Genomic DNA, 27,544 nt, shown 5'->3' with positions numbered 1-27,544 from the left:
AATACAAGAAACAACAAAAATAAATTTGTTACCATGCACCTTTATTACATTATAATACAATGGGTCATATTTTATGACTTTGTACGGTGTATTACATTATAATACAATGGGTCATATTTTATGACTTTGTAAGGTGACTTGAATTGGAGAACTTATTCAGCAGCTTCTTTTCCCTGTAACAACAGTAAAGAATATAATTGTAGATATTCAACATACATTTTCAGTTGAATCTTATTTAAAGATAGTCAGTCAACCTTGAACATGTATTACCTTGGAGTCACGACTTTTAGTTCTCATCTTGTTGACCTGGCCTTCAGCGATGTCAGCACGCTCTTCAGCCTCCTCCAGCTCATTCTGAACCTTTCTGCACTTGGACAGGTGAACGTTGGCTGCTTCCTCCTACAATATGATAGAGATGGTTCAAAGCCTCAATATTTGAAAAGAGAATCTTACAATGATATAGTCGAAACAAGACAATTTCAGGCAATTGTAATGTGTTTGTGGCTAATACAGTGGCCCATGCAGCATGTTTATGAGTGAGCCTATGGTATATTGGCCCTTATTACTTATTGCTTATGACTGTGCAAGTAAAATCAGATAGGAGTTATTGTACTAAAGTCAGAATAAGAATGTGTTGTTGACTCAGACTCAGCCTGGCGTTTGCCTAGGTAATCAGGGACACTCTGCATAGCTGTGAAGTACAATTTACATTGCCTTTTGTTTAACCTGGAGACACCTGGTCTGGGATCTTGGCATTCAGCTGCTAATCAGATGGAGGCACTGATCAAAGAGCTTGGTCAACAGGTGGAGGCTATCACTGACCCCCACCCCACATGAACCGTCTGTATTCAAATGTGAAGCTATTGTGTTATAAAAGGGGAATGAAATCTAACTCAGAATGGTCACACTACACCGGCCGAAGGGCTGCGTGGAGGAAAGGGCTCCTGGTTCTCCTGCTATGCTGTTGTACTTGATGCTGAATAAATGAATGATAGAACCTGGAAACCTGACGTCTCTTCTCTTCCTCTACTTTATTACAACTACCAGCCTGGTAACCGCAGTTTAATGCCTCAATTACACGACAAGCCCAGACAGGTTCTCATTGGAACGGCACAATCATGGCTGTTTTCTTGTTCTTGTTTGGCCCCCCGAGCCATAAATTGCAGCTTATAGGAAAGAAATGTCTCTAGTCCATTTTGCAAATGTACTTTTACCATTATGCCTGAAACACACTGCCTGCATGCGTCTGCAGTATGTGGCATTGTGGAGCAGCATGCCTTTCCTTTCAACATCCATGTTACAGTAACAGGTCAGAGCTTCCACAACGCCCATGTGTGCAGTGCCGTGCAGTTCCGCTGTGTGCATGCCATACTGCAGAAACATGGCAAGCTAGAGATTCCATGTGCCGCTTGTGGAAAGTAGCAAGATGGACTCTGAAAAATGCTCTGCTGTTGGTCGTATTGACATTACATAACTGATTCCGATTATTCCTTTTTAGTTATTCCATAAGTAGGCTGCCCTAGCGCGTCAAAATCTCCGGAGAGAGAAGCCGCCGGATCCCATTAGTTAACCGATCTGTGCTCCCGCCGACGCGCCCCTCCTCCCCCCCAATGTGCAGCATTGAGAGCCCTGACGCCACAACATTTGGAGCGACGCCCACTGCACTCTGGTTGGTTGGGGAAATCAACCACTTCCTATTCCAGGAACGTCAACAGGCGGGTCCAGGCTCTTATTTTTGAGCAAAACGCGAAGGAAAATAATAGCCTGGAGATCGAGGCTATTCCATTAGTTAAACTATGACAACAACACTATGCACATGGCGACCACAACTAAAGATGTATATTTGTCTTACCGCTTCCTCAGCCTGCCTCTTGTAGCCCTTCACCTTCATCTGCAGTTTGTCTACCAGATCCTGAAGCCTGCCAACATTCTTCTTGTCCTCTTCAGTCTGAAGTGAGAGTGAATATATAACATTAGTTACGTTCATGCAATATATTAATTTAGCCAGTGGCATGATGGTTATTTAAGTGAACATGATATACAGTACCTGGTATGTCAGCTCCTTCACTCTCCTCTCGTACTTGCGGACACCTTTAATAGCGTCTGCACCTCCTCTCTGTGCAGATTCAACCTCTCCCTCCAGTTCCCGCACCTTCACAATTGAATTATGCACTGTGAAATAATGTCTTCTTATTTCATTGACTATAAGCCGTGTTGAAGTGAACTACGTATCTTACCCTAGACTCCAGTTTCTGGAGCTGCTTCTTGCCTCCCTTCATAGCCAGGTTCTCAGCCTCGTCCAGGCGGTGCTGCAGGTCCTTGACTGTGACCTCCAGGTTCTTCTTCATCCTCTCCAAGTGAGAACTAGTGTCCTGCTCCTTTTTAAGCTCCTCGGCCATCATAGCAGCCTGGAAAGTAATTTTTGTATAATATAAGATGAAATATACTTCATTCACCCGCAAGGAAAAAATTATGCTGCATCACACAACATACTTGCCAAGAAAATCACAATATACAAACATGGTATATAGATTAAAATCTCTCATTAACATTATAATAAACAGGTAATAAACAGATACTAGTGTCATAAGACCAGAAGGAAACAAACTAAAGTAAATATCTTTATGGAGGATGGAATGAATAGATTCTTGTACCAGTTCAGTCTGCACTGTAGCATTCTGAACCATCTACCTGAAGCCAGCACCTCGGAATGCTGGGTTCAGAATGTACTTTGTCTCCCTGAGCACATATTTCTGATATAAAGACTGAAAATAGTGATGTTCCTTTTTTCCCTTCATCATGGCTGTTTGAATAAGATAAGTTTAGTATTTAATTCTAAAATACATCCTTTGTTGTAGCCTATTGCAAAGGTGTTCAACATCTGCATGCCATGAGCGAAATGTATTGTATTGTATGTTTACATTAAGCATGCCATAAGGTTGTCTAATTGTCCTGGTATATTGGATAAGGGGCGGTCATCCTAACTTACATCAGTGATGGCTTTCTTGGCCTTCTCCTCAGCATTCCTTGCTTCTGAAACACTGTCATCCACTTCGCCTTGGACCTGGATCAGGTCAGCTTCAAGTTTCTTCTTGGTGCCCAGAAGGCTTGTGTTCTAAAATAAAGATTCAGTTTAGCAATGCAAGTATGCATGACTTGTATGTTAAATATATTGAGAGTTTTTCCATTGACTTACCTGGGAGTGCAACAGGCCAGCGCGTTCACTAGCATCCACTAGTTCTTGTTCAGCCACTTTGCGGCCTCTCTCTGTCTGTTCCAGAGCCACTCTCAGCTCATCAATCTCAGAAACCATGAGGCCATTCCTACGCTCCACCATGGCAGCTTGCTCCTTCACATCTTCTTGGCCTCTGACAGCATCGTCAAGGTGCAGTTGGGCATCCTAAAATAAATCACATTTGAGGTGATCACGTTAAGAGAAACATCAGAATGTGACTTGTGCAGTGCAGTTCCATTATTTGAATATGTGTCTAACTACTATGTTTTGCACCTTAAGCGTTCCCTGGACGTTCCTCAGCTGCTTCTGGGCCTCAGCAGCCTGGCGGTTGGAGTGACTCAGCTGAACCTCCATCTCGTTCAGGTCTCCCTCCATCTTCTTCTTGATTCTCAGGGCATCGTTTCTGCTCCTGACCTCAGAGTCCAGAGTGCTCTGCATGGAGTCAATCACCCTCTGGCTGTTCCTCTTGATCCCCTCCATCTCTTCATCCTTCTCTGCCAGCTTTCTGTCGACCTCACCCTTGATCTGGTTGAGTTCCAGCTGGACACGAAGAATCTTGGACTCCTCGTGCTCCAGAGTACCCTAAAATGAAATACAGGATCAAAAGGTTGTAGGACCTTTTAATGTACCATCGATCATACTGCTACACTGTTTGAATATAAAACGTGTTGAAAGAAATCTAAAATATAGACATGTAGAACCTAAAAGATTTACCTCAGCTTCCTCCAGGGCTGTCTGGATCTCTGACTTCTCTGTCTCCGTCTGTTTCTTGGATTTCTCCAGCTCATGGATGCTCTTTCCAGTCTCACCAATCTGTTCAGTCAGGTCTGAGATCTCCTCTGCAGTTGATTGAAAATAATGAATGAGGAACTTTCCAATCAGCAGCTATTTTGTATTTGTATTTGCATTTGAAAGTTTTCTTTTTTTTACTGTTATTAAAAGATAAAACTCACGTTGCAGGTTCTTGTTTTCACGCTTCATGGTCTCCAGGAGGTCCAGAGACTCCTCATAGGAATTCTTCATTTTAAACATCTCAGTGCTGAGAGAACGAGCCTCTTTCTGAGCTCCCTCCAGCTCGGCCTGGCACTCTTCACATTTCTGCTTCCAATCTGCCAAGACCTGCACAGCATTTGTAACAAAATGTGTCATGTACCCCAGTTTAAGGAGGCAAGAATGATTTTGTTGTAAAATAATGTATATCAAAGCACCTTATCAAAGTTCCTCTGTTTCTTGTCAAGGTTGGCAGCCAAACCATTGGCCCTCTCCACATCAATCATGAGGTCTTCCACTTCACCCTGGAGTCTCTGTTTGGTTTTCTCCAGAGAGGCGCACTTGGAATTCACAGCCTCGATTTGCTCCTCAGCTTCCTGAAGACGCTGGGCGAGCTTCTTCCTGTTGATCAGTTTTGAATGGATTCAAATTATTGTGAGCAATATTTCGTATAGTGAGTGGTACCTGATGTTGTAAAAACACTGATCACTTACTTAGCTTCCTCCAGCTCCTCAGTGCGTTGGACAGCATCAGTCTCATACTTGCTCCTCCACTGACACACCTCAGCGTTGGCCTTGGACATTCCACGCTGCAGCTCGGCCTTGGCCTCCTGCTCCTCCTCAAATTGCTCCCTCAGAAGGTCACAGTCATGGCGAGCTGATTGCACAGCATGGGCAAGGGCATTCTTTGCCTGTCAAAAGAAAAATGCCAAAATAATGTCAGCTGGATACAATTACAAAAAGACAACTATAAGCCTATTTAAAAAAAGAAAGCTGTTCCTTACCTTAACCTCCTCTTCAACGAGTCTCTTCAACTCCTCAATCTGTTGGGTGAAGGCCTGCTTGCCTCTGGTGAGCTGAGAGACGAGACCTTCTTTCTCCTCAAGTTGACGAGCAAACTCACCTAGTTAGAAATTTTAATATTAGTTTCAAACATTTAAATAATCTTTGTTGAATACATATTCCTTAAATTCCTGGGATGACTGCTGATCAAAGCATTATCTCTTATTATGGAATTTGCTCAAGTACCATTGACAAACCATTTAGGCTAGTAGTAGCCTGGTAAACCCCCCCCCCCCCCCCCCCTTCCGGAAATCTCCTTTGCATTTCATTTCAGGAAGGAGTCTGGCCTGAGCGCCTGTCTGGGCGTTTCTTGCTCGTCCATAAAATGGACTCGTCTATCAGCGTTCTCGCTCATTGTTCTGTGATTGACAGCTCCTATTTAAAAATAAAAATTCAGAGAACCGGCAGGGGCGGGCAGTGACACGTATGTATCCGAATAAAGCAACCTATTTTCGGCATGGCCTTTTCAAAAGTCCCCCTGTCTGGTGGTCGGGGAAACGAACTGCTGATTGGCTGAAGGGGAACAAACTGCTGATTGGCTGAAGTGGTTGTCAGTCAACTGTATTACTCCCGCCCAAATCCAGCCCACAGACAAAAAGCCAAACAGGCCCCCATGCCAGACTCACTCCTGATATCAAATGGAAATGAGATATCCGGAGGGAGGGGTTTACCAGGCTAATAATAATAATAATAAAACTTAATAAAAACTTTACAATGAACATTTACCATTTTCCGTCAACAGTCTTGCTCTCTGAGCTCCAATATCATTTAACTGGCGAACATTCTCATCACTCTTGGCCTTGATTTCACTGAGTTGGTCCTCAAGGGTTCGGCACATCTTCTCAAGATTTCCCTGTTGATTAACATTGGACATATTCAATCACTGAAGTAACCTACAATGTATTACCTCGTTTTAGTCATTCTTATATTTGTCAAGAATTACGCACAAGCATTCTATTTTACCTTTGCCTTAGCAACAGCTTCCATGTTGCTGGACAGGTCATCGATCTCCATCTTGTATTCACTCTTCTCCTTCTCCAGTTTCTGCTTGACACGCTGGAGGTTGTCGATCTGCTCGCCCAGCTCTGCAACGCTGTCCGCCTGTTTCTTACGGAGACCAGAAGCAGTGGCTTCATGCTGCAGGGTGGACTCTTCGAGGTCACGACGCAGCTTCTGGAACTCAGCCTCACGCTTCTTATTCATCTCGATCTGACTAGCGGTGGCTCCACCGGCCTCCTCCAGCCTCTCGCTGATCTCTTCAAGTTCCCTGGAGAGGTCAGCTCTCTGCTTCTCAACCTTGGCACGAGCGGCACGCTCTGCCTCGATCTCCTCCTCCAGTTCTTCAATACGAGCCTTTCAAATTAATGAACATATTAAAATCCAAATTTTCACATACTTATCAATGATTTTAAAGAAGATGAATAAAGTAAATACCTGGAGTTCTTTGATCTTCTTCTGCAGCTGGGCCCCCAAAGATTGCTCATCCTCAATTTTACTCAGAAGCTGGCTTACTTCAAAGTCCTTCCTGTGGAATACAGTACATCATATTTTAGTGGTAGTTTTTATCCATGGCATTTCATATTCTTATTTGTATTCATATTATTTATTATTCATATCAATTATTCATATTGTGGTCCACATTACTTCTTTATCTTCTCATCAGACTGCTGCTTGTCATTCTCCAGATCCATGATGGATTCCTGGGCCAGTTTCAGATCACCCTCAAGCTTTCTCTTGGCTCTCTCAAGGTCCATGCGGAGCTTCTTCTCTTGCTCCAGAGAACCCTCCAACTGCACAACAATATATTTGTCTTATAATTCAGTACCACAATAAACATACCGTATACGTTGAAAACAGCCAATTGACTTTATGAACTCACATCGTCAACTTGCTGCTCCAGCTTGGTCTTGGCCTTGGTCAGAGTGTTGACTTTGTCTTCCTCTGCCTGCAGGTCATCAAGAGTCTGCTGATGTGCCTCTTGGAGGGCCTTCTTTTCCTTGGTCAGCTTAGCAAGACCTTCATCCTGAGAGGCCATCTCCTCAGTCAGGTTCTTCACCTGAATAACATGAATGAATGGATCATTATTGTTCTATAACTTGATAAGACGGCTTGAGTGTAATCATGAATGGATCATTATTGTTCTATAACTTGATAAGACGGCTAGAGTGTATAATGTTGAACCTTGTTTTCAGTGGCGTGTTTCTCCTTCTCCACTTTGGCCAAGGTGAGCTCCAGGTCATCAATGTCCTTCTTGAGCTCAGAGCATTCATCTTCCAGCTTCCTCTTCTTGGCAGTCAGTTCAGCATTGATCTCCTCCTCGTCCTCCAGTCTCTCAGTCGTTTCTTTGACCTTTGCCTCCAACTGGATCTTACTTTTAATAAGACCCTCACATCTCTCCTCAGCATCATTCAATGCTTCATCTCCCTGGTTGTCAATGAAAAAGATAAGTGAGGGAACTTGTTGCAGCATTTGTTCTGGGTGAGACATATGAGATTTGTTTTGCAGCTGCTTCCTGGGGGGGGGGGGTACATTAACACAGGGGACATTAACTGACTGAACAAGCTGGTGAAAAAGGCAGGCTCTATCATTGTCAGAGCCTGGACGGTACGGAGGCGGTAGCGGAGGTGAGGACAAGGAAGAAGCTGGAGGCTATCAACCTCGTCCAAAACAATATACTATAGTATTACGTGGGTGAGGAGCAGTGGCATATACAGATTCAACCTCCCCCACAAATTGGGTCAGGCCTTTGTGCTGGTAGCCATGTAGCTATACAATGATGCCAACAGCCGTTCGACCACCAGACATTCTCTGCCATGGTCTACATCTGCATTCTACATTCGAAAAAATATTTAAGATAGGATGATAAACAATATGAAATATTATCAACATTTCCTGTACAAGTGTAGCTACTTACTGATGACGCTGCCTGTGCAAGGTTATTCTTCTCCTGCACCACAGCCACCAGTTTCTCTTCCAGTGTCTTCTTCGTGGCCAGGGCAGCAGCCAGGTCAGTCTTCATCTTCTCATAGTTCTCCTTCATGTTCTGCAGCTCCTTCTCAGTCTCGGCGCTCTGCAGTAGAGGCTTGATCTTGAAGTACAGCCCCATCCATGGCCAGTTTTTCACATTGCAGAATGAGCGCACGTTGAACTGGATGGTGTAAATGGCCTCTCTGTGGAAAGTGGTTTCAATGGATCATGATTTAGCTGAAGATCGAGGGTTTCCATGTAATACGACTGCAGCCTGTTATTAAAGCTGTTATTATTGTGTCATAGTTGTTTCTGTTGTTGTCGTTATTATTGCTGATGGTATTATTGTTGTTAACCCCCGGGAAGGTAAATGCAGATGTCCACCCGTCCTAGAGCCCGTATCTGCGGGGGAGTGTTTTTCCTTACCACCGTCATCAAACGTTTACTTACAAATTGTACTTAATATTGAATTGATGTTTTCATATTACCTCCTAACCATCATCTTGACAAACTCCTTCCTCATGACGTAAGCTCGTCCGAGAGCCTGAGTCATGGTGACCAGAGCAAACAGCTTTTCATCTCGCATCTCCTCAAGGACACCCAGCAGACCAGCTTTGAAGAACACCTGAATACAATGTTACAAACACTGAGCATTGAGCAACTAAACAACCGTAAAATCTACTTTTAATCCTCTCTGGATAATGTTAAACCAGATTGGGAGTGTGTTTACCTTGGTGTGTCCAAACTTGTACTCATCATGAGGTACGGCAATGGACCCAAGAAGCTTCTCAGAGGCTTTTTTGTTGTCCATGAACGCGCCATCGGGACATGCGCTGGCATTCAGTACTTTGTACCTGTTTTGCAAAAGTTCATGGTCATTTTGCGCTGGCATTCAGTACTTTGTACCTGTTTTGTATAAGTTCATGGTAATTTTGGGCTGGCATTCAGTAATGTGTACCTGTTTTGTAAAAGTGGGTCATTTTGCGTTAATAGGTGTGGAACTAAAAGTTGCTGGAAAAAGGAATGAATACCTCTGCTTGAAGTCAGCATAGGGGATTCTGCTTGGGAAGCCCTTTGTACAAATCCTGATGCCCTCCAGCACACCGTTACACCTCAGCTGGTGGATGACCAGGAAGTTCTCCATCAGGCCTGTAAAGATGTTGCTTCATTATTATTAGGACAAAATAGTTACACACTGGCCAAAGTTGCATTCAATGGCTACCTCACAATCATTTGTTTAAATGTTTATTTTCAGTGTTTACCTGGAGTCTTGGACTCGTTGGGAATCAGGCAACGCACAAAGTGAGGATGAGTGCTCCTCAGATTGGTCATCAGCATCCCCAAGTTCGCCTATTGAGACAATTATTATTAGTAAAAAGTAAGACAATATTGTACTTTTCCCCCCACTAGAATTATTGGAACTCTTTAGATTCTAGTTACTTTACAGATTTAGATTTTTCTAAAACATACATTAACCACTTAAGCCCTGTTTTAAACTTCAGCCATTCAAAGATAGCTGCTCTACAAGCTCACATCATGTGATACAGAAATTGTTTAATTCCAACATGAAAAGACATGCCTATTTTTTACAGGAATATAATGTTGATAATAATGAATAAATATTCTTACCCTGAAAGCACTAGACACAGTCTGCATGGAACCACCCTTCTTCTTGCCGCCCTTCTTTGTGGCATCTGTTTATATTGGTTAGAATCATGAGTGGACAGTTTCTCCCGCATCCCTCCTTTTCTTCATTTGTTAAAGTCAACAGACATAATATTTTTTGATATACAGAATGAAAATTCCTCCCTTCTTGTCAAATTCTGAGTGTTCATAGTATTAGGCTCAGGTGGGGGATAGAACACATTATATTATGTTATTATATTAATAAACATACCTTCAGGCTTAGGAGGAGGATAGAACACATTATATTATATTATTCTATTAATAAACATACCTTCAGACTCAGGAGGAAGATAGAACACATTATATCATATTATTATATTAATAAACATACCTTCAGGCTCAGGAGGGGGATAGAACACAGCCAGCAGTTTAACTGTAGACTTCTGGAACAGCTGAATGACAGAGTCGTTCAGGGGGTCCTTGTTCTTCTCAAGCCAGCCTGTGATGCTGTAGTCCACAGTTCCAGCGTAGTGGACCAGGGAGAAGTGGGCCTCACCCTTGCCTTTGGCCGGCTTGGGCTTCTCAAAGGCCTTGTTCTTCCCAAGATGCTGGTCAAGCAACTTTTCGGCGAAGGTTTTGTCTGAAGACTTTGGGAACATGCACTGCTCTTCAAGGATGGAGAAGATGCCCAAGGGCTTTGTAAAGGAGACAAAAGAGACAAATCACCACAAACGAAGTGCCAATGACAAAAACTATATTAACATCATGTCCATTAAAGCACAACATAATTGTATACCTTCTCAATGAGCTTAATGCAGACAGCCAAGTCCATGATAATACATAATAATATAATATAATAATAATTGTATAACTTCTCAATCAGCTCAATGCAGACAGCCAAGTCCATGATAATATATAATAGTATAATACTAATTGTATACCTTCTCAATCAGCTCAATGCAGACAGCCAAGTCCATGATAATATATGATAGTATAATAATGATTGTATACCTTCTCAATCAGCTCAATGCAGACAGTCAAGTCCATGATAATATATAATAGTATAATAATAATTCTTGTTTAAAGCCCAGCCAATAGGAACACAGAGGGGGTAGGGCTTAAGCAATTACAGCCTGTCCATATAGATGGGTTTCCTGTTTGTAAACATGAGAGGATGATGCGCGCGCAGTGGAGGGACGAGCCTGTAGAGGGCGCTATTACCCGCAGCAGCTCTGGCCATTGTACATTCATAAAAGAAATGGTCTTCACCGGGTTTATGAAAGTAGATTAAATTATGCAGTTTGTAATATCTTCTTTACTCAATAAAAATGATTTGTCGGAAGTTGGATCTGTTTGTATAAAATAGCAGCATTATGCCTATTATGCCTATAATAGCAGCATTATGCCTATCTAAATCCCGAACAAAACAACAGCGTGAAGGGCGCTTCCGGTTCGTTCTACCCCAAGCATGCGCAGATTGCGCACTCTGCTCTGTGATGACGTCGCGCGGAAACCCATCTATTGGCCGCCTAAGAGCACCTACCAAGTTTGGGGCGTTAAGAATGCTGGGAACTGGAGTTATGGCTGTTTAAAGCCCAGCCAATAGGAACACAGAGGGGGCAGGGCTTAAGCAATTACAGCCTGTCCAAATTGGCCGCCTAAGAGCACCTACCAAGTTTGGGGTGTTAAGCATGCTGGGAACTGGAGTTATGGGTGTTAAAGCCCAGCCAATAGGAACACTGAGGGGGCAGGGACTAAGTAATTACAGCCTGTCTTTATTGGACCGTCTAAGAGCACCTACCAAGTTTGGGGCGTTTAGCAAGCTGGGAAGTGGAGTTATGGCTGTTTAAAGTACAGCCAATAGGAACACAGGCTAAGGGTGCGCCTGTGGCACCCACTGGGTGCCACATGTGGTCCCTGTTGTGTCTATTCTGATGGCAGACCCCTGACCAGTGTTGGTGCCAAGTTTGGTGCGGATCGGGGCAATGGTGCGCCTCGCTGTTCCGCATGTTACATTTGTGACGTCCGTCCACCCGCCCGTCCTCTAGACAACATAAATTATCCCGCTAATTAAATGGCTACTTAAAGTGAAACGAGATTTCTCACGTCTAGCGAGAATTTCGGTGGGGCTTATTCAAGACAGTCACGTTGGATAGTATTCTGTCACTATGAACGTCTGATCTCACCAAATAAAAACAAAAAAAAAAGCTATTCAAATATGCGATTTAGCGCAAGGCCCATAGGCGCGCGTTTCTAGCTGTGACGGACCCGGGATGGAGTTATGAAATTTTTCTACTGTACCACTCATCCTAGGATATCATAACTTCATAGAAAAGGTGAGATAACCGTGGGGAAATTCCTTTAATAAATAAATTAATAAATGTACCCAAAAGTTACAAGAAAACAAAGTATGTCCTTGCTTACGGTAATGAAAGTGTTCCATAAGTGTTACGCCGTGCGGACACGGTCACCTCGGAAAACAAGGAAGTGTTGATCAAATAGAGTCAATTTTCGGTTACTGCATTTCTATTTCTCGCTTCTTCGCTTCTTCACTTGAGATCAATGTTTAGCTGTAAATGACATTGTGTGTTTGTTTACATAAAATCAACTAGCGCAGGACAGGTGCACAAAATCAACTAGCGCAGGTGCTCTGAGCCTTTGATTAGACAGCGGTCTGTTATTGAGCTCATCGGTCATTATCCAGAAATAACACACAGCTGAATTCAGTGATTGACCAATCAGAATTAAGCATCCATTCCAACCAAGCCGTGTAATAAAATATAATAATACCTTCTCAATTAGCTCAATGCAGACAGCCAAGTCCATGCCGAAGTCAATGAGATCCCAGGGAATTCCTTCCTTCTTGTACTCTTCTTGCTCCAGAACAAACATGGTGTGGTTGAAAAACTGTTGCAGTTTCTCATTGGTGAAGTTGATGCACAGCTGCTCCAGGGTGTTGAACTGTGAGTGGAAATATCATTAGCCCAATTTCTTGTAATTGTGACAAAAAAAATAAGTCTCCCACTTAAAACAAGTCCATGCTTACATCAAAGATTTCAAAACCAGCGATGTCCAGCACACCAATGTAGTAGTTTCTCTGCTGCTTGGTGTCCAGCATCTCATTGATCCTAATGACCATCCAGAAGAACTCCTTCTCATAGAGGGACTTGGCCAAGGCACCAACTGAGTTCATTACCTATGGAAATAGGAACGTTATTAGTAGGGGTGTGAATTACACAATTTACAATTTAGGCATTTAGCAGACGCTCTTAATCCAGAGTGATTTACAGTAAGCAAGGAAAACACGAGGTAATGCATCAAATGCATTGCATTAGTAATCTAGGATCATAGGTAAACCAAGAACCTATCATCAGTCTAAACATTATAATCTAAAACAATCTATAATCTGCACATTGAAACTATACACTTGGATGCCAGGTCTACAGATTAACCTGGCATCTGTCTACATAACATGCCATCGAAATTACATTTAGCCTTTGCATAAGCCTGCAAGGTCATCAAGGTTAGGGCAAGTTCTACGGCAAGTGCTACGGGCTATGGAGTCTGAAGAGGTGAGTCTTCAGATTACGGCGGAATATTGGGAGTGAGTCTGCTGCAATGGGGAGTTTGTTCCACAGTTTGGGAGCCAGAAGGGAGAAGAGTCTGTCCCGGGTGTTTTTACAGAAGATGATTTAAGACAGTCTGGACACAACTCAAAAATATATTAGAGTTCTAATGGTATGCTGTGTTGAGAATATAAAGTGTGTATGAAATCAGAACATGGAAATAATGTAATTTACTCACCTGTGGCACAGTCTGTCCCTTAGTGACATACTCGTTTCCAACTTTCACTCTGGGGTAGCAATACGCCTTAAGCATCTCTGCTGAGTTTATACCCAACAGGTAGCAAATCTTGTCAGCCTCTGAAATGTTCATACAATTTGCAATTTACAATTTAGGCATTTAGCAGACGCTCTTAATCCAGAGTGTGATATACAGTAAGCAAGGTAAACACTAATTAATACATCAAATGCATAGAGATAGTAATCTAGGATCATAGGTAAACCAAATAATCATCAGTCTAAACAGTATAATATATATATATATATATATATATATATATATATATATATATATATATATATATATATATATAAAGTTTTTTATACCACGATTTTTGTAACCCATTCTTTTACCCAGTGCCAATTGCCTAAGCTTTAATCCTGGGTGCTACTCTCCCTCTGCCAGCTTGGGGAGAGCCCCGAACTGAGCTCATGCTTCCTTCAATGCATGAGGAGTGAGCAGGCCGCTTCTTATCACCTGACATGTGGGTGGAGTTTCCCCGGAAGGGTGTAGCGTGTGGAAGGAACACATTTATTTACCATAGGGGACACAGGGAGAACATGCAAACTCCACACAGAAAGGCCCTTTCGCCAACCCCAGCTAGAGTATGGGCACTGATGATGCGGAGGAGAGAACATGCCCCCATCGCCCAAAGTGGGAATCGAACCCAGGACCTTCTCGCTGTGAGGCGAAATCGCAACCGACTGCGCTACCGACTGCGCCACCGTGCCACCGTAAACGGTAAAATATATTAAAGAAAAAGTGCTCCTCGGAGCACAGGTCTCCGCCAGGTCAGGTAGGTTATTGTGGCCTCCTGGTGGCGCTATAATAGGCCAATGTGAAAAGGGTGCCATTTCTTCTTAGACCTTGCACGGCAATCGGACACTGCATTCATGATTTGAGGCATTTTGTTCAAAAAAATTTGTTTTGCTAAATTAGACCTGCGCTATAACAGGCCAATGTTAAAAGGGTGGCATTTGCTCCTCAACATAGTGTGATTGTGCGTGCAAAGTTTGAGAGCAATCGGATGCTGCTTTCATGATTTGCGGCATTTTGTTCAAATCAAGCCACTACTGCAAACTTTAGATGTCAATTTTAGGCAATCAGGATGGAATATGAAAAATCAAACACATCCGTCTTGATCACATGACTATAGAGATCATGTGTACCGATTCGCGTGAAATTTGCATACAATATTTAGGCTTAATAGCAAAAAAAATTATTTACATAAGTCGGCCTCCTGGTGGCGCTATAAAAGGCAGATGTGAAAAATGCAGGGCAAAGGTTTTTCCTTGACCTCTAGGGAGTGCGCTTACAGTTTTACACAGATCGGTGCAGTTATAGGTAGAAACACGAATCGGCCTGTTATAGCGCCACCATGAGGCTGATTTGAACATTTTCAAGTGCCATTTCTTCCCCGGCATAGTGGAAATATGCGTGCACAATTTCAAGGAAATTGCATGCTGTGTTCATGATTTGAGGCATTTTGTTCAAAACGGAGCACTCCTGCAAACTTTGGAAGCCATTTTTAGCCAATCAGGATGGAATATGAGAAATCTGAAAGACACGTTTGGTTTAATGACTATAGAGCGTCGCAGTTCCCGCCCACTTCCTGTTTTTTTTTGGTGCCGGAAGAAAAAACTCAATGCATTTTTCCATTGACATTTCCAAAAATATTTATATCTATTAATTTAAGCCTCGAATCAAGCCATCATGAGAGGACATGAATCATGACTATAAACGTTTGATTCTGTGATTTTTTTTTTGTTGAAAACGGCAAAACAAAGGGTATTTATTAAATATAGTATATCATATAATTAAATATAAAATAAAAAAAAATCACAGAAAAAAACGTTTTATGGTCATGATTCATGTCCTCTCATGATGGCTTGATTCGAGGCTTAAATTAATAGATATAAATATTTTTGGAAACGTCAATGGAAAAATGCATTGAGTTTTTTCTTCCGGCACCGAAAAAAACAGGAAGTGGGCGGGAACTGCGACGCTCTATAGAGATACTGTGCATTTTTCAACACACACATACTGTGTGTGTTTTTTGGACAAAATCTGTAGGAGTACTGTCAAAAAATATGTTTTGCAAAAATCGGCCTTCTGGTGGCGCTATAACAGGCCCATGTGAAACATTTGAGGCAGAGGTTCTGAATTGGCATCCAGGGAGTGTGTGTGCACAGTTTCGCTGCGATCAAGCCAGCGGTGCCGGAGATTAGCTGTTCACAGACGAACACACGGACGGACGGACACACGGACGGACGGACGGACGGACGGACGGACAGGGGGCAAAACATACTCTCTAGCCATGCCTTTCAGCCTGGCGGAGACAATAATAATAATGGAAATATATTGAAAATATATTTAGCTTTGTCCATTTAGAATGTAAGTAAATACAGCTAGTAGATGCAGGTAACCCTCCGTGTTAATGATACATATTAATAATAATAGTAATAACTAGAAAAAGTGCTCCTCGGAGCACAGGTCTCCGCCAGGTCAGGTACGTTATTGTGGCCTCCTGGTGGCGCTATAATAGGCCAATGTGAAAAGGGTGCCATTTATTCTTAGGTCGTTCACGGCAATCGGACACTGCATTCATGATTTGAGGCATTTTGTTCCAAAAATGTGTTTTGCTAAATTAGACCTAATGGTGGCGCTATAACAGGCCAATGTGAAAAAGGGTGGCATTTCTTCCTTGGCCCAGTGGGAATGTGTTTGTGAAATTTCACGGAAATCGCAAGCTGCGTTCATGATTTGAGGCATTTTGTTCAAAACGGACCAATCCTGCAAATTTTGGAAGCGAACCTTAGCCAATGAGGATGGAATATGGGAAATCGGACAGATCGGTGTTGATCACATGACTATAGAGATACTGTGTACCGATTTGCATGACGTTTGGATAAAATCTGTAGGAGTAATGTATAAAAATGGGTTTTGCACAAATCGGCCTCCTGGTGGCGCTATAACAGGCCCATGTGAAAAATTTGAGGCAGAGGTTCTGAATTGGCATCCAGGGAGTGTGTGTGCACAGTTTCGCAGCGACCGGGCCAACGGTGCCGGAGATTTGGTGGTAACACACAGACAGGACACACGGACGGACGGACACACGGACGGACGGACGGACGGACAGGGGCGAAAACATACTCTCTCGCCATGCCTTTCGGCCTGGCGGAGACAATAATAAAGATTAGCTCACCCTCGCTGCCGTCAGGTTCTGCCTGTTCTTCACGCTGCTTCTGTTTGAACTTCATGACACCATGATGCATCACTGCACCGGTGAACTTGTAGATATACTGTTTTTCCTCAGCGTTGAAGCCCAGGATGTCAATAGCCTCCTGATGTCAATAAGCAGAGATGTATTCAAAAGATTGAGATTAAGCATTAGATTAACAAACATAATTTAGAACTGTGTACAACTCAACAGTTAACAAACCAACATACAGTATAAGTGTATATACATGGTATCTGCACATTTCTAAAGTGACAATTTAAGGACTTTTAAGACCTATACAATAAGTAAGTTGAAATAAAACAAATAAGACCATTACTGCATCAAAAGTAATCAACAAACTATACTATTCAAATTGTCAAACATTGGCCAAATTGTCTAATATTACCTAAGAAAGAGGTAAAAACAATTAAAACATGTAGATCGGCTATTTTCACAATATTTATCTGTGGAACCGAGTCAAACTAAATGTAATGCCTCAACTGCTACAATTCCAAGTGCTTGTCAGGATGGGGGGGTCCCCAGTTCAAATAGGATTAGTTTGGGGGGTCACGGCCTGAAAACTTTGAGAACCACTGCTTTATAAAATACATGTTGCAGTGCAACTGACTGCAGTTCACACTATAGTGAGTATTAGAAAGAAACAAAAATGTTCACTGACATCAGTAGCGTCCAGCTCCACTTTGTCATCAATGCTGGCCACAGTGATCTGACCCATGCTGATCAACGGGAAGTCGTAGGGGTTGGTGCTGATCAGACACATTTCTTAAAAGGGATTAAAAAATGGTGAACATGTGTTTTTATTCATTAATTTATGTTCTCACTGCATCATCAGTAATTCCATTTACCAATAATCTCAGGTTTGTGGTTGGTCATCATCTGGAAAAAGATGTGGTAACCTCTCTCTGCAGGAAGCTGATAGGTCACTCTAGACTTCTCCAGCAGATCTATATGGGTTGTACATAACTCATAGTAATAATAATAATAATAATAATAATAATAATAATAATAATAATAAGGGTAATAATAATAATAATAATAATTATTATTATAATTACCCTTATAATAATTATTATAATTATAATTATAACAATTTCAATTATAATAATAACAATAATAATCTATATGGGTTGTACATAACTCAAAATGTAATCCTCAAATGAACACATATATAATTTATCATCTGTGAACTTCATACTTACATGTCTCAATATCAGCACTGGCCAGTTTACCCGTTGTGCCGAAATGGATTCTGATGAATTTACCCTGTTTGATATAGCACAATTAGTTGCATCTACACTGTGGAATTATTGCAGGTTTTCTCATAAAGTGTCATTATTTATACTTACAAAGCGAGAGGAGTTGTCATTCCTCACAGTCTTGGCATTACCATAGGACTCCAGCAAGGGATTGGCTGCAATAATCTGATCCTCCAGTGACCCCTAGAATGTTTTAGAAAATTTGGTCAGAATTCTTTTAAATTGAATTGCTACTGTATATTGCATACAAATGCTTTATGTTCAAAAACATGTATTTGTTGAAGTTAAAAACCTGTACATATACCTTGATTTTACCGCTATCGGCCGCTGATTTCTCTCCAGAACCAGAACTAGCTGTTGCAAAGTACTGGATGACACGCTTGGTGTTCACAGTCTTTCCAGCACCGGATTCTCCACTGGTTATAAATACACATATTCAGAGAAATGCAGTTAGGGAATTGATGTACAATGTTCTTTTTTTAAAGCCTAGTAGATGGGAAACTTACGTGATCAGGACAGACTGGTTCTCTTTATCTGTAAAATGTAAAGCAAACTTTTAGTCATGGATACACCACAAAACCATTATATTATTGTTTTTACATTGTCCTGAGTAGTACGTACCCATCAGCATGAACTGATAGGCGTTGTCAGAGACAGAGAAGATGTGGGGTGGAGCCTCAATACGCTTCTTGCCTCTGTAGGCATTTACAACATCCTGGTCGTACACTGGGAGCCACTTGTAGGGGTTCACAGTTGCACAAAACAAGCCAGAGTAGGTCTGAAGGGGAGAAGAGAGAGAACAATAACATCATACAACATGGCACTGAGCATGCCATATATCTAGCACAACGGATCACTAGAGCTGGGATTACAGTCACGAGTTTCAAGTGGCATCAACTAATGAGCAAGTTAACTTCAGAAGAGTTTGTTTGCATTCGTTTTTCTATGGTTTTCACTTGATGATATAACTTGTACACTGTATTTTTCTTTCTTCGCTATCGACAGGTGCAATACTGTACTGTTCTCAGTATGTAGAAAACCTTACATAGATCATCCATGCTGCATAACGCTCTTTGAGGTTATACAGGACAGTGGCTTCACTGAGGTGGGTCATCATGGCCATGTCCTCAATTTTGTCATACTTGGGAGGGTTCATAGGGTAGACATCAGCCTCCTTTACAGTTCTTTCCTAAAAAAAAAAAAGCACAACCTCAGAATGTAATGTGATTTTTACTGAGCCACTATTTGATTTTAGATACACCTCTACATACCTCCTTCGTGTCGAGCAATTCCACGGTGACTTTGTCACCGTCCTTCTTCGTAATTTTACACTTGAGGTACAGCTCCTTAACATCGGCCACATATGCTGCAGATTTGCCATCAAAGGGTGCAGCTTGAGCCTCCATTCTCTCCCTCTCTGGCTTACGGAGATAAATGGCGGCCTTGCCATACTGCTCCATCTCTGCGTCCGTACTCATGGTGGCGGCTTTCTGTAGACAGACAAATAGATGGTGTTGATGCCTTTGCTGACTTGAGATCTGAGCAGATAATTGTAGGACTATTCTTACGGTTGTAGCTTATTGTAGGTTTATTAGAAAGATTATGAACACTCACTTTTCCCCACTACCAGTAGCAGTAGAATCTTGAGTGCAACCCCTAAGAGTGAAAAAACACATCATTTTGACGACATTAACATTAGTTGATGATTTAATACAATTTGTAATCATGATTTTTTTAATTTGTACTTAAGCAATGCTAGATTTCTTTCTTCTTTAATTCCATTGAATGAATTAAGGGTACATTCAGAGGTGGGCAGTCTAGCCAAACTCTTCTGCACAAATGCATTTGTGTCTCCTACCGGAATCAATGGGGCTAAATTTATTATAATCAAATAATAAAGGAAGGAATGCGACAAAAACAAAAAAATATCCATGAATTCAAGGCTCCATGGGGTGAGTAATCAATAGAAAAAAAGTTATTTGGGGGGTGAACTACCCCTTTAAACTAATAATAACTCTAGTAGATGTAAAAGTACTCTTCCAAATAATTACTTGGTTAAGATTAAGAAAGTATCTGGTAAAAACACACAAACAATGTAAATTATTATTTAAATAATCATAACATAATTGAAATGTCTAAATAAAAATGAATGAACAAAAGTTAATTCCAATCTGACCTAAACCATATCACTATAAATACAATAATACACAATCAATCATTTAAATTGTTCAATAAAACACAAATTATTCTGTCCACTCATTATTCAGTGCCTATAACATTGTATCATGTCTGTCGCTATGTGGCACTATGTACGGAGTCATTAACATGATATATTTATACGACTATGAATAACTAACATCTCTAAAACATTTATATGACTATGAAGGACAGATGAAGTCTCACTCACCACTAAATGGAACTCTGAACTCCTCTGCAATGGGTACGTGTCAACCATCTCAGCATGCCTTATATTAGGTGCTCATTGCATGCTGGGCAGAAAGTAAAAGTAGGAGTTTCCTTTCAAGGGCCTTTAATTCCTGTTGACATTGAGATAGTATCCATTTAGCCATAAAAAAACAAAACATTTCAAATCTATTAGTAATCTTGTAAAATTATACGTCCAACACTCACATGATATTTGGTAGTGCTGCTTGGCTATGTGGTTTATGTCCATGCCAGTGGCTATGGTATAAAAATAGTATAATTGGCAGGGTGGTGGGGTGCTGGGTGTCTTTATTTGGTAAAGATAATTACAGCAGGTCTTATACATTATTTGGAACATGTTCATATTCAGTAAGGAAAGTAAATACTCAAATACTCTACTTGTCATTGTATACTTCCACTTCACTCCATTTGAGGAGGGCACTTCAATACATTTGACAGCTTTATATACGTTTTGGGGGTTTTGATGTTTATGTAGTCAGGGTCACAGTTCAGAGTCATATGAGTCGTTAACAGCTCCAACAAATAGTCTGGCACTGGCTTAACGGGACAGGCTTCACTGTAGGTGTATAGTCAGTGTCACTTAATCCTTGACAGGACCATAAAAAAGTGTCCACTTAATGTTATTTCCATTCCTTGTACTCATCACATTTCATTTCAGCATTACATTTCACCATAAATGCATTCATTAGCAGACTCTGTAATGTATAATTGCACACACAGCCTCTCTCACACAGCTGATACGGTCCAAGGTTGTTGTCACAGCTTGCCTATCAAATCAAGCGGCCAAGCATGCCCTACCATCAAGGGGTAGTTAACCCAAAAAACTCTGATCCAATATTCCAATGTTTAGTTAAAGTTAGTTAAAGTTATATTCTGATAGTACTCATTGCTATAGAGTGTTTGTTCAGTACAAGGAGTCTCCTTGTCTCTCCAGCTCTTTATAAAACAGAAAATGCATTTTCATTTCAGTTTCCGTTTCATTTCCAATTTTATCCAATCAGGATAGAGAACTCAATAAGGATATAGATTAAACAAGTGAAATTGGAAGTGATGACACTAAGAAATGAGCAGGCAAAATTGGAACTGGAACACTATAAAAATGAAGCTTAAAAATGGGTACTCTCTCCTGATTGGCTAAGACTTTGACACCTACCGGAAAATGTATTTTCTTTTTATTAAAGAGCTGGAGAGATGGGGAGACTCCTGTTACTGAACAAACACTCTATAGCAATGATTACTATCAGAATATAGTGCTTTAACCTTTTAACAAAATACTTTTTGTTTTAACCCAAAAATATCACTTACCCTACCTTTAATTTTAAGTAAATACGAGGCCAAGGCAAAACTATATTTAAAAATAGAAAAAGCGCTCCTCGGAGCACAGGTCTCCGCCAGGTCAGGTAGGTTATTGTGGGCCAGCAATGTTCGGAATTCGCCAATCAAGATGGAATATGAAAAATCGGACGGAACCATCTTGATCACTTGACCATAGAGATAATGTGTACCGATTTGCTCTATGTTTGGACAAAATTTGTAGGAGTAATCTAAAAAAGAAAAATGTTGGCCTCCTGGTGTAGTATAATAGGGCAATGTTAAAAGAGTGACATTTGTTCTTCAACGAAGTGCAAATGTGCGTGCAAAGTTCCACCGCAATCGGACGCTGCATTCATGATTTGTGGCATTTTGTTCAAACGGGCCATTCCTGCAAACTTTAGATGTCAATGTTAGCCAATCAGGATGTTATATGAAAAATCAAACAGATCCATGGTGATGACATGACTATAGAGATCATTTGTACCGATTTGCGTAAAATTAAGCGTAAAATTGAGAAAAACATCTTAAGGCTTAATATCATATTATTTTTTTTACATAAGTCAGCTTCCTGGTGGCACTATAAAAGGCAAATGTGAAAAATGCAGGCCAGATGTTTTTCCTTGGCCTCTAGGGAGTGTGCGTGCAAAGTTTCATGCCGATCGGTGCAGTTATAGTTAAAAACCTAAATCGGCCACCATGAGGCTGATTTGAATCATTTCAGGTGGAATTTCTTCCTCGGCCTAGTGGGAATGTGCGTGTGAAATTTCACGGAAATCGCGGCATTTTGTTCAAAACGGACAAATCCTGCAAACTTTGGAAGCCAACCTTAGCCAATCAGGATGGAATATGGAAAATCGGACCGATCCGTGTTGATCACATGACTATAGAGATACTGTGTACCAATTTGCGCAATGTTTGGATACAATCTGTAGGAGTACTGTATCAAAACATGGATTTTGCACAAATTGGCCTCCTGGTGGCGTTATAACAGGCCCATGTGAAAAAATTGGGGCAGAGGTTCTGAATTGGCATCAAGGGGGTGTGTGTACACAGTTTCGCAGCGACCGGGCCAACGGTGCCGGAGATTAGCTGGTCGCGGACGGACAGGACACACGGACGGACACACGGACGGACAGACAGGGGGTAAAAACATACTCTCTCGCAAGGCCTGGCAGAGACAAAAAAATATAAACTCCAAAACAACTCAGTGTAATCACTGAGAGGCCTGCTACTGTCCAGGTTATAAGCAAATCATTTAAATATAATATTGCTCTTGTTAAGATTGGCCTCCTATTTACTTTAAATAACTATAAATATTGGAATATTGGTCAATGGATCAGGAATGCGACAAAAACAAATTCTCCATGATTTTATGGGGTGAGCAATTGAAAGAAGAAAAAAATGTGGGTAAGCTACCTCTTTAAGCTGGTTTTAAAATTCATGTCTGATAACTGGACCCGATCGGTCCAGTTATAGGTAAAAACACAAATTGGCCTGTTATAGCACCACCATGAGGCTGATTTGAAAAATATAAGGTGGCATTTCTTCCTTGGCCTAGTGGGAATGTGTGTGCAACGTTTGATGGAAATAGCACACTGAAACTCGGATAGGTCTGTCTTGATCACATGAAAAATGTGGAGCAGAGGTACTGCGCCAGCATCCAGGGAGTGTGCGTGCAGTTTCGCTTTGATCGGGCCAACGGTTAGTTGTTCACCGATGGACGGACGGAGGGACACACGGATGGATGGACGGACAGGGGGCAAAACATATTCTTGGCCACGCCTTTGGCCTGGTGGAGACAATAATGACGCATCACAGATGATCACATACAGTACCACAGGATTTTACTTAGATTTTGAGGCTTGCTGGAACAACGCAAGCACAGCACCTTGGCGTAAACAACGCACGCACCGACGCATGCACATACACACGCTATACAGAGCCATGCCGTAGAAGTGTGTGTGTGTGTGTGTGTGCGTGTACGTGTGCGTGTGCGTGTGTGTCATCAGGCCTGCATCCTAGAGGATGCCACTGTAGATACTCTTCCTGGCCTGGACTCTGCCAACAAGGAGTCCAATTGGCAAGATGACTCCTTGAAGTCAGAGGAAGGAAGTTGGCCAAGGTGCATGCATGTGATGCATTTTTTCGTGTGTGTGTGTGTGTGTGTGTGTGTGTGTGTGTGTGTGTGTGTGTGTGTGTGTGTGTGTGTGAGACTGTGAGACTGTGAGTGAGATCTTCAATCTCTATATGGTTCTCTGGTGGTACAGGGTTCACAGAGTTCACAAAGTTCCTGCCCTCCACCTCAGAGTTTCAAATCCTCCATGGTGCCTCCAGCTGGGCCTGGCGCTCCAAACTAAAGCAATGTTTGCAGGAAGGCAGGTGGGGAGGGTTATCTCTGCACTAGTCCTCCAGGTTGGCCAGGGGGCCTGTTCAGTTGGGTGTGGAACTGGGAGGAGTGAGAACATTTAATAAGTTAATAAGTCAGTGACGAATAAAACCTTCTTGACAATTAAAATATTTTTCTTGATTATACAGTACACATGCGTCACGTCCTCCTTGGGAAACTCCTCACTGTTGGGTGAAAATAAGCGACCTTGATGACATCGGAGGAGACATGGGATGGTCTGTGCTCTACCTAGGACCAAGCATTTCAGTTTGTTTTGCTTGTTCTGTCATACATCAACATTGATGATGATACTTTATAGTAACCCATACTCTTTCAAACTAAATAGTTATGAATTGTGAAAATATGTTGTTTAAATATATCAATTTGTACATATTTTTATGAGGGAAAACAATGAAGACAATCCTGTACATGTGTCAGTATAAAACATTGTACCTGAGTACTGACGTTACAAGTTTTGTCAACAATTGGCTCCTTTCCACATAAAGGAGCAGCGTCTCTACTCCGAGTCTCTCCGTTGTTTAGGATAGTCCCATATCTCCCTCATGAATTGTCACATGTAACAATAACATTGCATTAATGCAATAAAATAAAAAGTCACTTACAGGCCCCAATTCACTAAGCTGGTCGTAAATAAGGTGTAAATAAAGTTCCTAAAGGAGGGTGTATTTTCTGTAAGCTAAAACTGACGTGCAATTCACAAAGGGGTGTGTAAATCCCTCAAACGTGCAGATCACAGGTGTATGTCATGATGAATCTGTACGGCTGCCAGCTGGTCGCAAAATCTCAAGCGAGTTCCCAAGAAGTTCATTTGCATTGTTCCACTCCCCTTTTCACACCATAACAGGCAACAGGAAATGAACAATCCAACTTCAACTTCACCGTACTGAACAGTGTTGCCATATCCGAATTTGGGCTTATTTATCTGTGAAGTTGCTTGTATATAGCCTATTGGTAGTTGCAGGTTGCAGTTTTTTGGGCTTGTTTCTTAGGTGTAGTTGCTTATTTGGGCTTGCTTCACAATTCTTTAATAATTTTAACCTGTGGTTCTCAAATATTGTCATGTCATGGACCCCCAAATTAATATGTAGGCTAATTTGTCCCTATAACCCCCATCTGAAAATATTTTGTGCCAGCTGGAGCCCCGTACCAGATTTGTGCTGTTAATGTTTTTAAAAATCCAAATATTCCACATTTTATTTCAAGATTATTTTTGAAAATAGTACAAGCTCAGAACGCGTCGCATCGCAAAGCATTGTGAGCTTGTAGATCAGCTATTTTCAATTTGAGTTTAAATCGGCTATTTTCAATGTATATAGTATATAGGTTTAATTAAAGGGCTCATAATGGCCTAGTGCCTCAAAGTTGCTTCTTTTGGGCTTGTTTTCCTAGATCTGGTTGCCTATTTCTCTCACAACATCTGGCAACACTGGTGCAGATCTCGGCGTTGCATCGCCTTGACAACTTGTACATCTGTTCCGTCTGGAAGCGAGTCCCTCGATTGCACAATGGATCACGTAATAATTAATAAATGCTCTCTATGTAATGAGAATAAAGAAGTTTACAACGTTTAACCCCATGACCAAATAAAAGGCTAATAAAACGTGGAAAGGATATAAGCCTTTTCTAATGAACATTGCTCACCGAGGTAAAAAGATGATGTTGCTCCAGGGCATACTGGAAGTGGAAAGCTGCTATCCGATGGACCAGAGTTTATTGATTACTGAGGGGAAATCCGTCTTTTGGATTAATATAATATCACTGTCCTGCGTCGGAATGGGGAATGAATGGATCTATTCTGGACACAGCTTTCATCCACACATCAGATGGTAAGACTTATTAGTCTATTGTGTGTGGCGTACATGTGATCAATATACAGTAGCCTACACTAGTTCTATAAATGAATAACGCGGAGTGACAGTATAGTGGTGATTTTCATCATTACCTTCTTATTTATTTTTCCAGTTTGGATTTTTGCCATCCATAGGACCTCTAATATAGGGATTTTGATGATCCCAAGAAAAAATGTGGTCCAAAGTGTGTTTTTTTCCCAATGTTTTATTACCCCTTTGAGACCTGCAGGATTGGGTGGACTGGCTGGAATATCGGCGAGACTGTCTTTCGGAGACACGCTCAAATTTAGACGTAGCCCAAAGATAGAGATACCATTTGATTCTAGACAACCTCTGGTTTCCAATGGGACCAACCTTGTCATGCTACTGTACCTTGTCGGGAAAGGGGCTAAATACCTAATGTTTCAAAGTTTGGCGAGGGAAAAACGTTTTTTAAATGTGTTTAAATGCTTATGGGTGGGTGTTTAAATGCTTATGGGTGGGTGGTACAAATACATGGACCACAGGTCCATTTGGTTGCGTCCATTTGGTAGCAGGTAGGTTGACCCCTGTTACTGAACAAACACAACGCCTTCTATCAGAATATAGAGCTAGTTAACGCCTATTTTAACAAAGCAATATCTTAACCTAACTTTAACACACAAGTTAATGTGACCTTTATTGTAAAAGTAAACATTGTTGTGTGTCAATTATTACCCCTTCATTCTAGTGGAATCTTTAAGGCACTGCTCCTTGTTTTATATGAGTTCATCCATTGGTTTTGGTTAACTTCTTTAGATCCCCCGGATCAAAGTGTTCACTACACACGAAGGTGCTCCCACGAGCTATTCTAAAACTTGGTCCCTTATCTCTCTTGATCACCCTCATCCATTTGGCGCGTAAGGCTCTATTTTTGGCACTGCTAAATTTGAATTTTGTCCCATTACCCGTGAATTAGGGATAAGGGAGCTGGCACTGTCCCTAAACGCTATTTTGCGCCCGCCGCTATACCCGCTGTGTAGGCCTCACTAACTGCAGATGCCAGCTAGCCCACCAGCTAAACATTTCCCAACAAACTCCACGGAGAAGGCGTTGTCTTTATGAAGTTTACTGGTACTTTTTTTGTGAAACTGCAACAACAATAGGCCTACAAACATTTCCAAATTACTGTTCAATACAGAAAGCATGTGACAAACAGAGCTAATCTACAGACAGATATACCTTTAGCTGCTGTAAAATATATTTGTATAAATGCAAACACAACATACAGTAACACATAAAACTAGAAGGTACTGTTCCTGAAGAAACAGTGTGGGATCGCTAAGAATGTTGATGGTATTGAGTATTGATAGTGTTAGTAGAGTTAAAGGTTTGAAAGGTTTAAAGGTTTTAAAGGTTTGAAAGGTTCTAAAGTTTTGAAAGGTTCTAAAGGTTTAAGAGGTTTGAAAGGTTTGAAAGGTTTGAAAGGTTTAAGAGGTTCTAAAGGTTTGAAAGGTTCTAAAGGTTCTAAAGCTTTGAATGGTTTGAAAGGTTTGAAAGGTTTGAAAGG

The 27,544-nt window shown here is 41.4% G+C and overlaps 1 protein-coding gene across 1 annotated transcript; it reads right to left on the bottom strand.

Moving 5' to 3' along the window:
- Positions 1–53: 53 nt before the first annotated feature.
- On the bottom strand, positions 54–20,422 carry LOC308105924 (myosin heavy chain, fast skeletal muscle-like). The gene is made up of 41 exons (XM_080456890.1): positions 20,408–20,422; positions 19,615–19,656; positions 19,272–19,490; positions 19,046–19,189; positions 18,622–18,778; positions 18,507–18,534; positions 18,305–18,416; positions 18,091–18,183; positions 17,944–18,007; positions 17,590–17,688; positions 17,403–17,506; positions 16,709–16,847; positions 13,465–13,583; positions 12,707–12,856; positions 12,451–12,621; positions 10,052–10,355; positions 9,664–9,728; positions 9,297–9,384; positions 9,066–9,183; positions 8,765–8,888; positions 8,523–8,659; positions 7,982–8,237; positions 7,249–7,491; positions 6,947–7,123; positions 6,712–6,857; positions 6,502–6,592; positions 6,031–6,420; positions 5,794–5,920; positions 5,010–5,128; positions 4,720–4,916; positions 4,444–4,627; positions 4,189–4,354; positions 3,950–4,074; positions 3,509–3,817; positions 3,197–3,400; positions 2,990–3,115; positions 2,238–2,408; positions 2,048–2,152; positions 1,853–1,948; positions 271–399; positions 54–173 (listed from the first exon to the last, which is right to left on the bottom strand). The coding sequence occupies exons 3-41, from the start codon at positions 19,476–19,478 to the stop codon at positions 153–155; spliced, it is 5,805 nt and encodes a 1,934-aa protein (XP_080313016.1). The 5' UTR covers positions 19,479–19,490; positions 19,615–19,656; positions 20,408–20,422; the 3' UTR covers positions 54–152.
- Positions 20,423–27,544: the final 7,122 nt, after the last annotated feature.

This window comes from Gymnoscopelus braueri (genome assembly GCF_963280865.1).
Source record: "Gymnoscopelus braueri genome assembly, chromosome: 2".
Lineage (NCBI taxonomy): Eukaryota > Metazoa > Chordata > Actinopteri > Myctophiformes > Myctophidae > Gymnoscopelus > Gymnoscopelus braueri.
This window is presented reverse-complemented; position numbering and strand designations above follow the sequence as displayed.

Coding starts and splice junctions, on each gene's coding strand:
- LOC308105924 (XM_080456890.1), bottom strand. CDS start 19,478: ATGAGTACGGACGCAGAGATGGAGCAGTATGGCAAGGCCGCCATTTAT. Junction 19,190..19,271: donor AATTGCTCGACACGAAGGAG/GTATGTAGAGGT, acceptor TTTTTTTTTTAG/GAAAGAACTGTAAAGGAGGC. Junction 9,385..9,663: donor CTGTGTCTAGTGCTTTCAGG/GTAAGAATATTT, acceptor TTGTCTCAATAG/GCGAACTTGGGGATGCTGAT.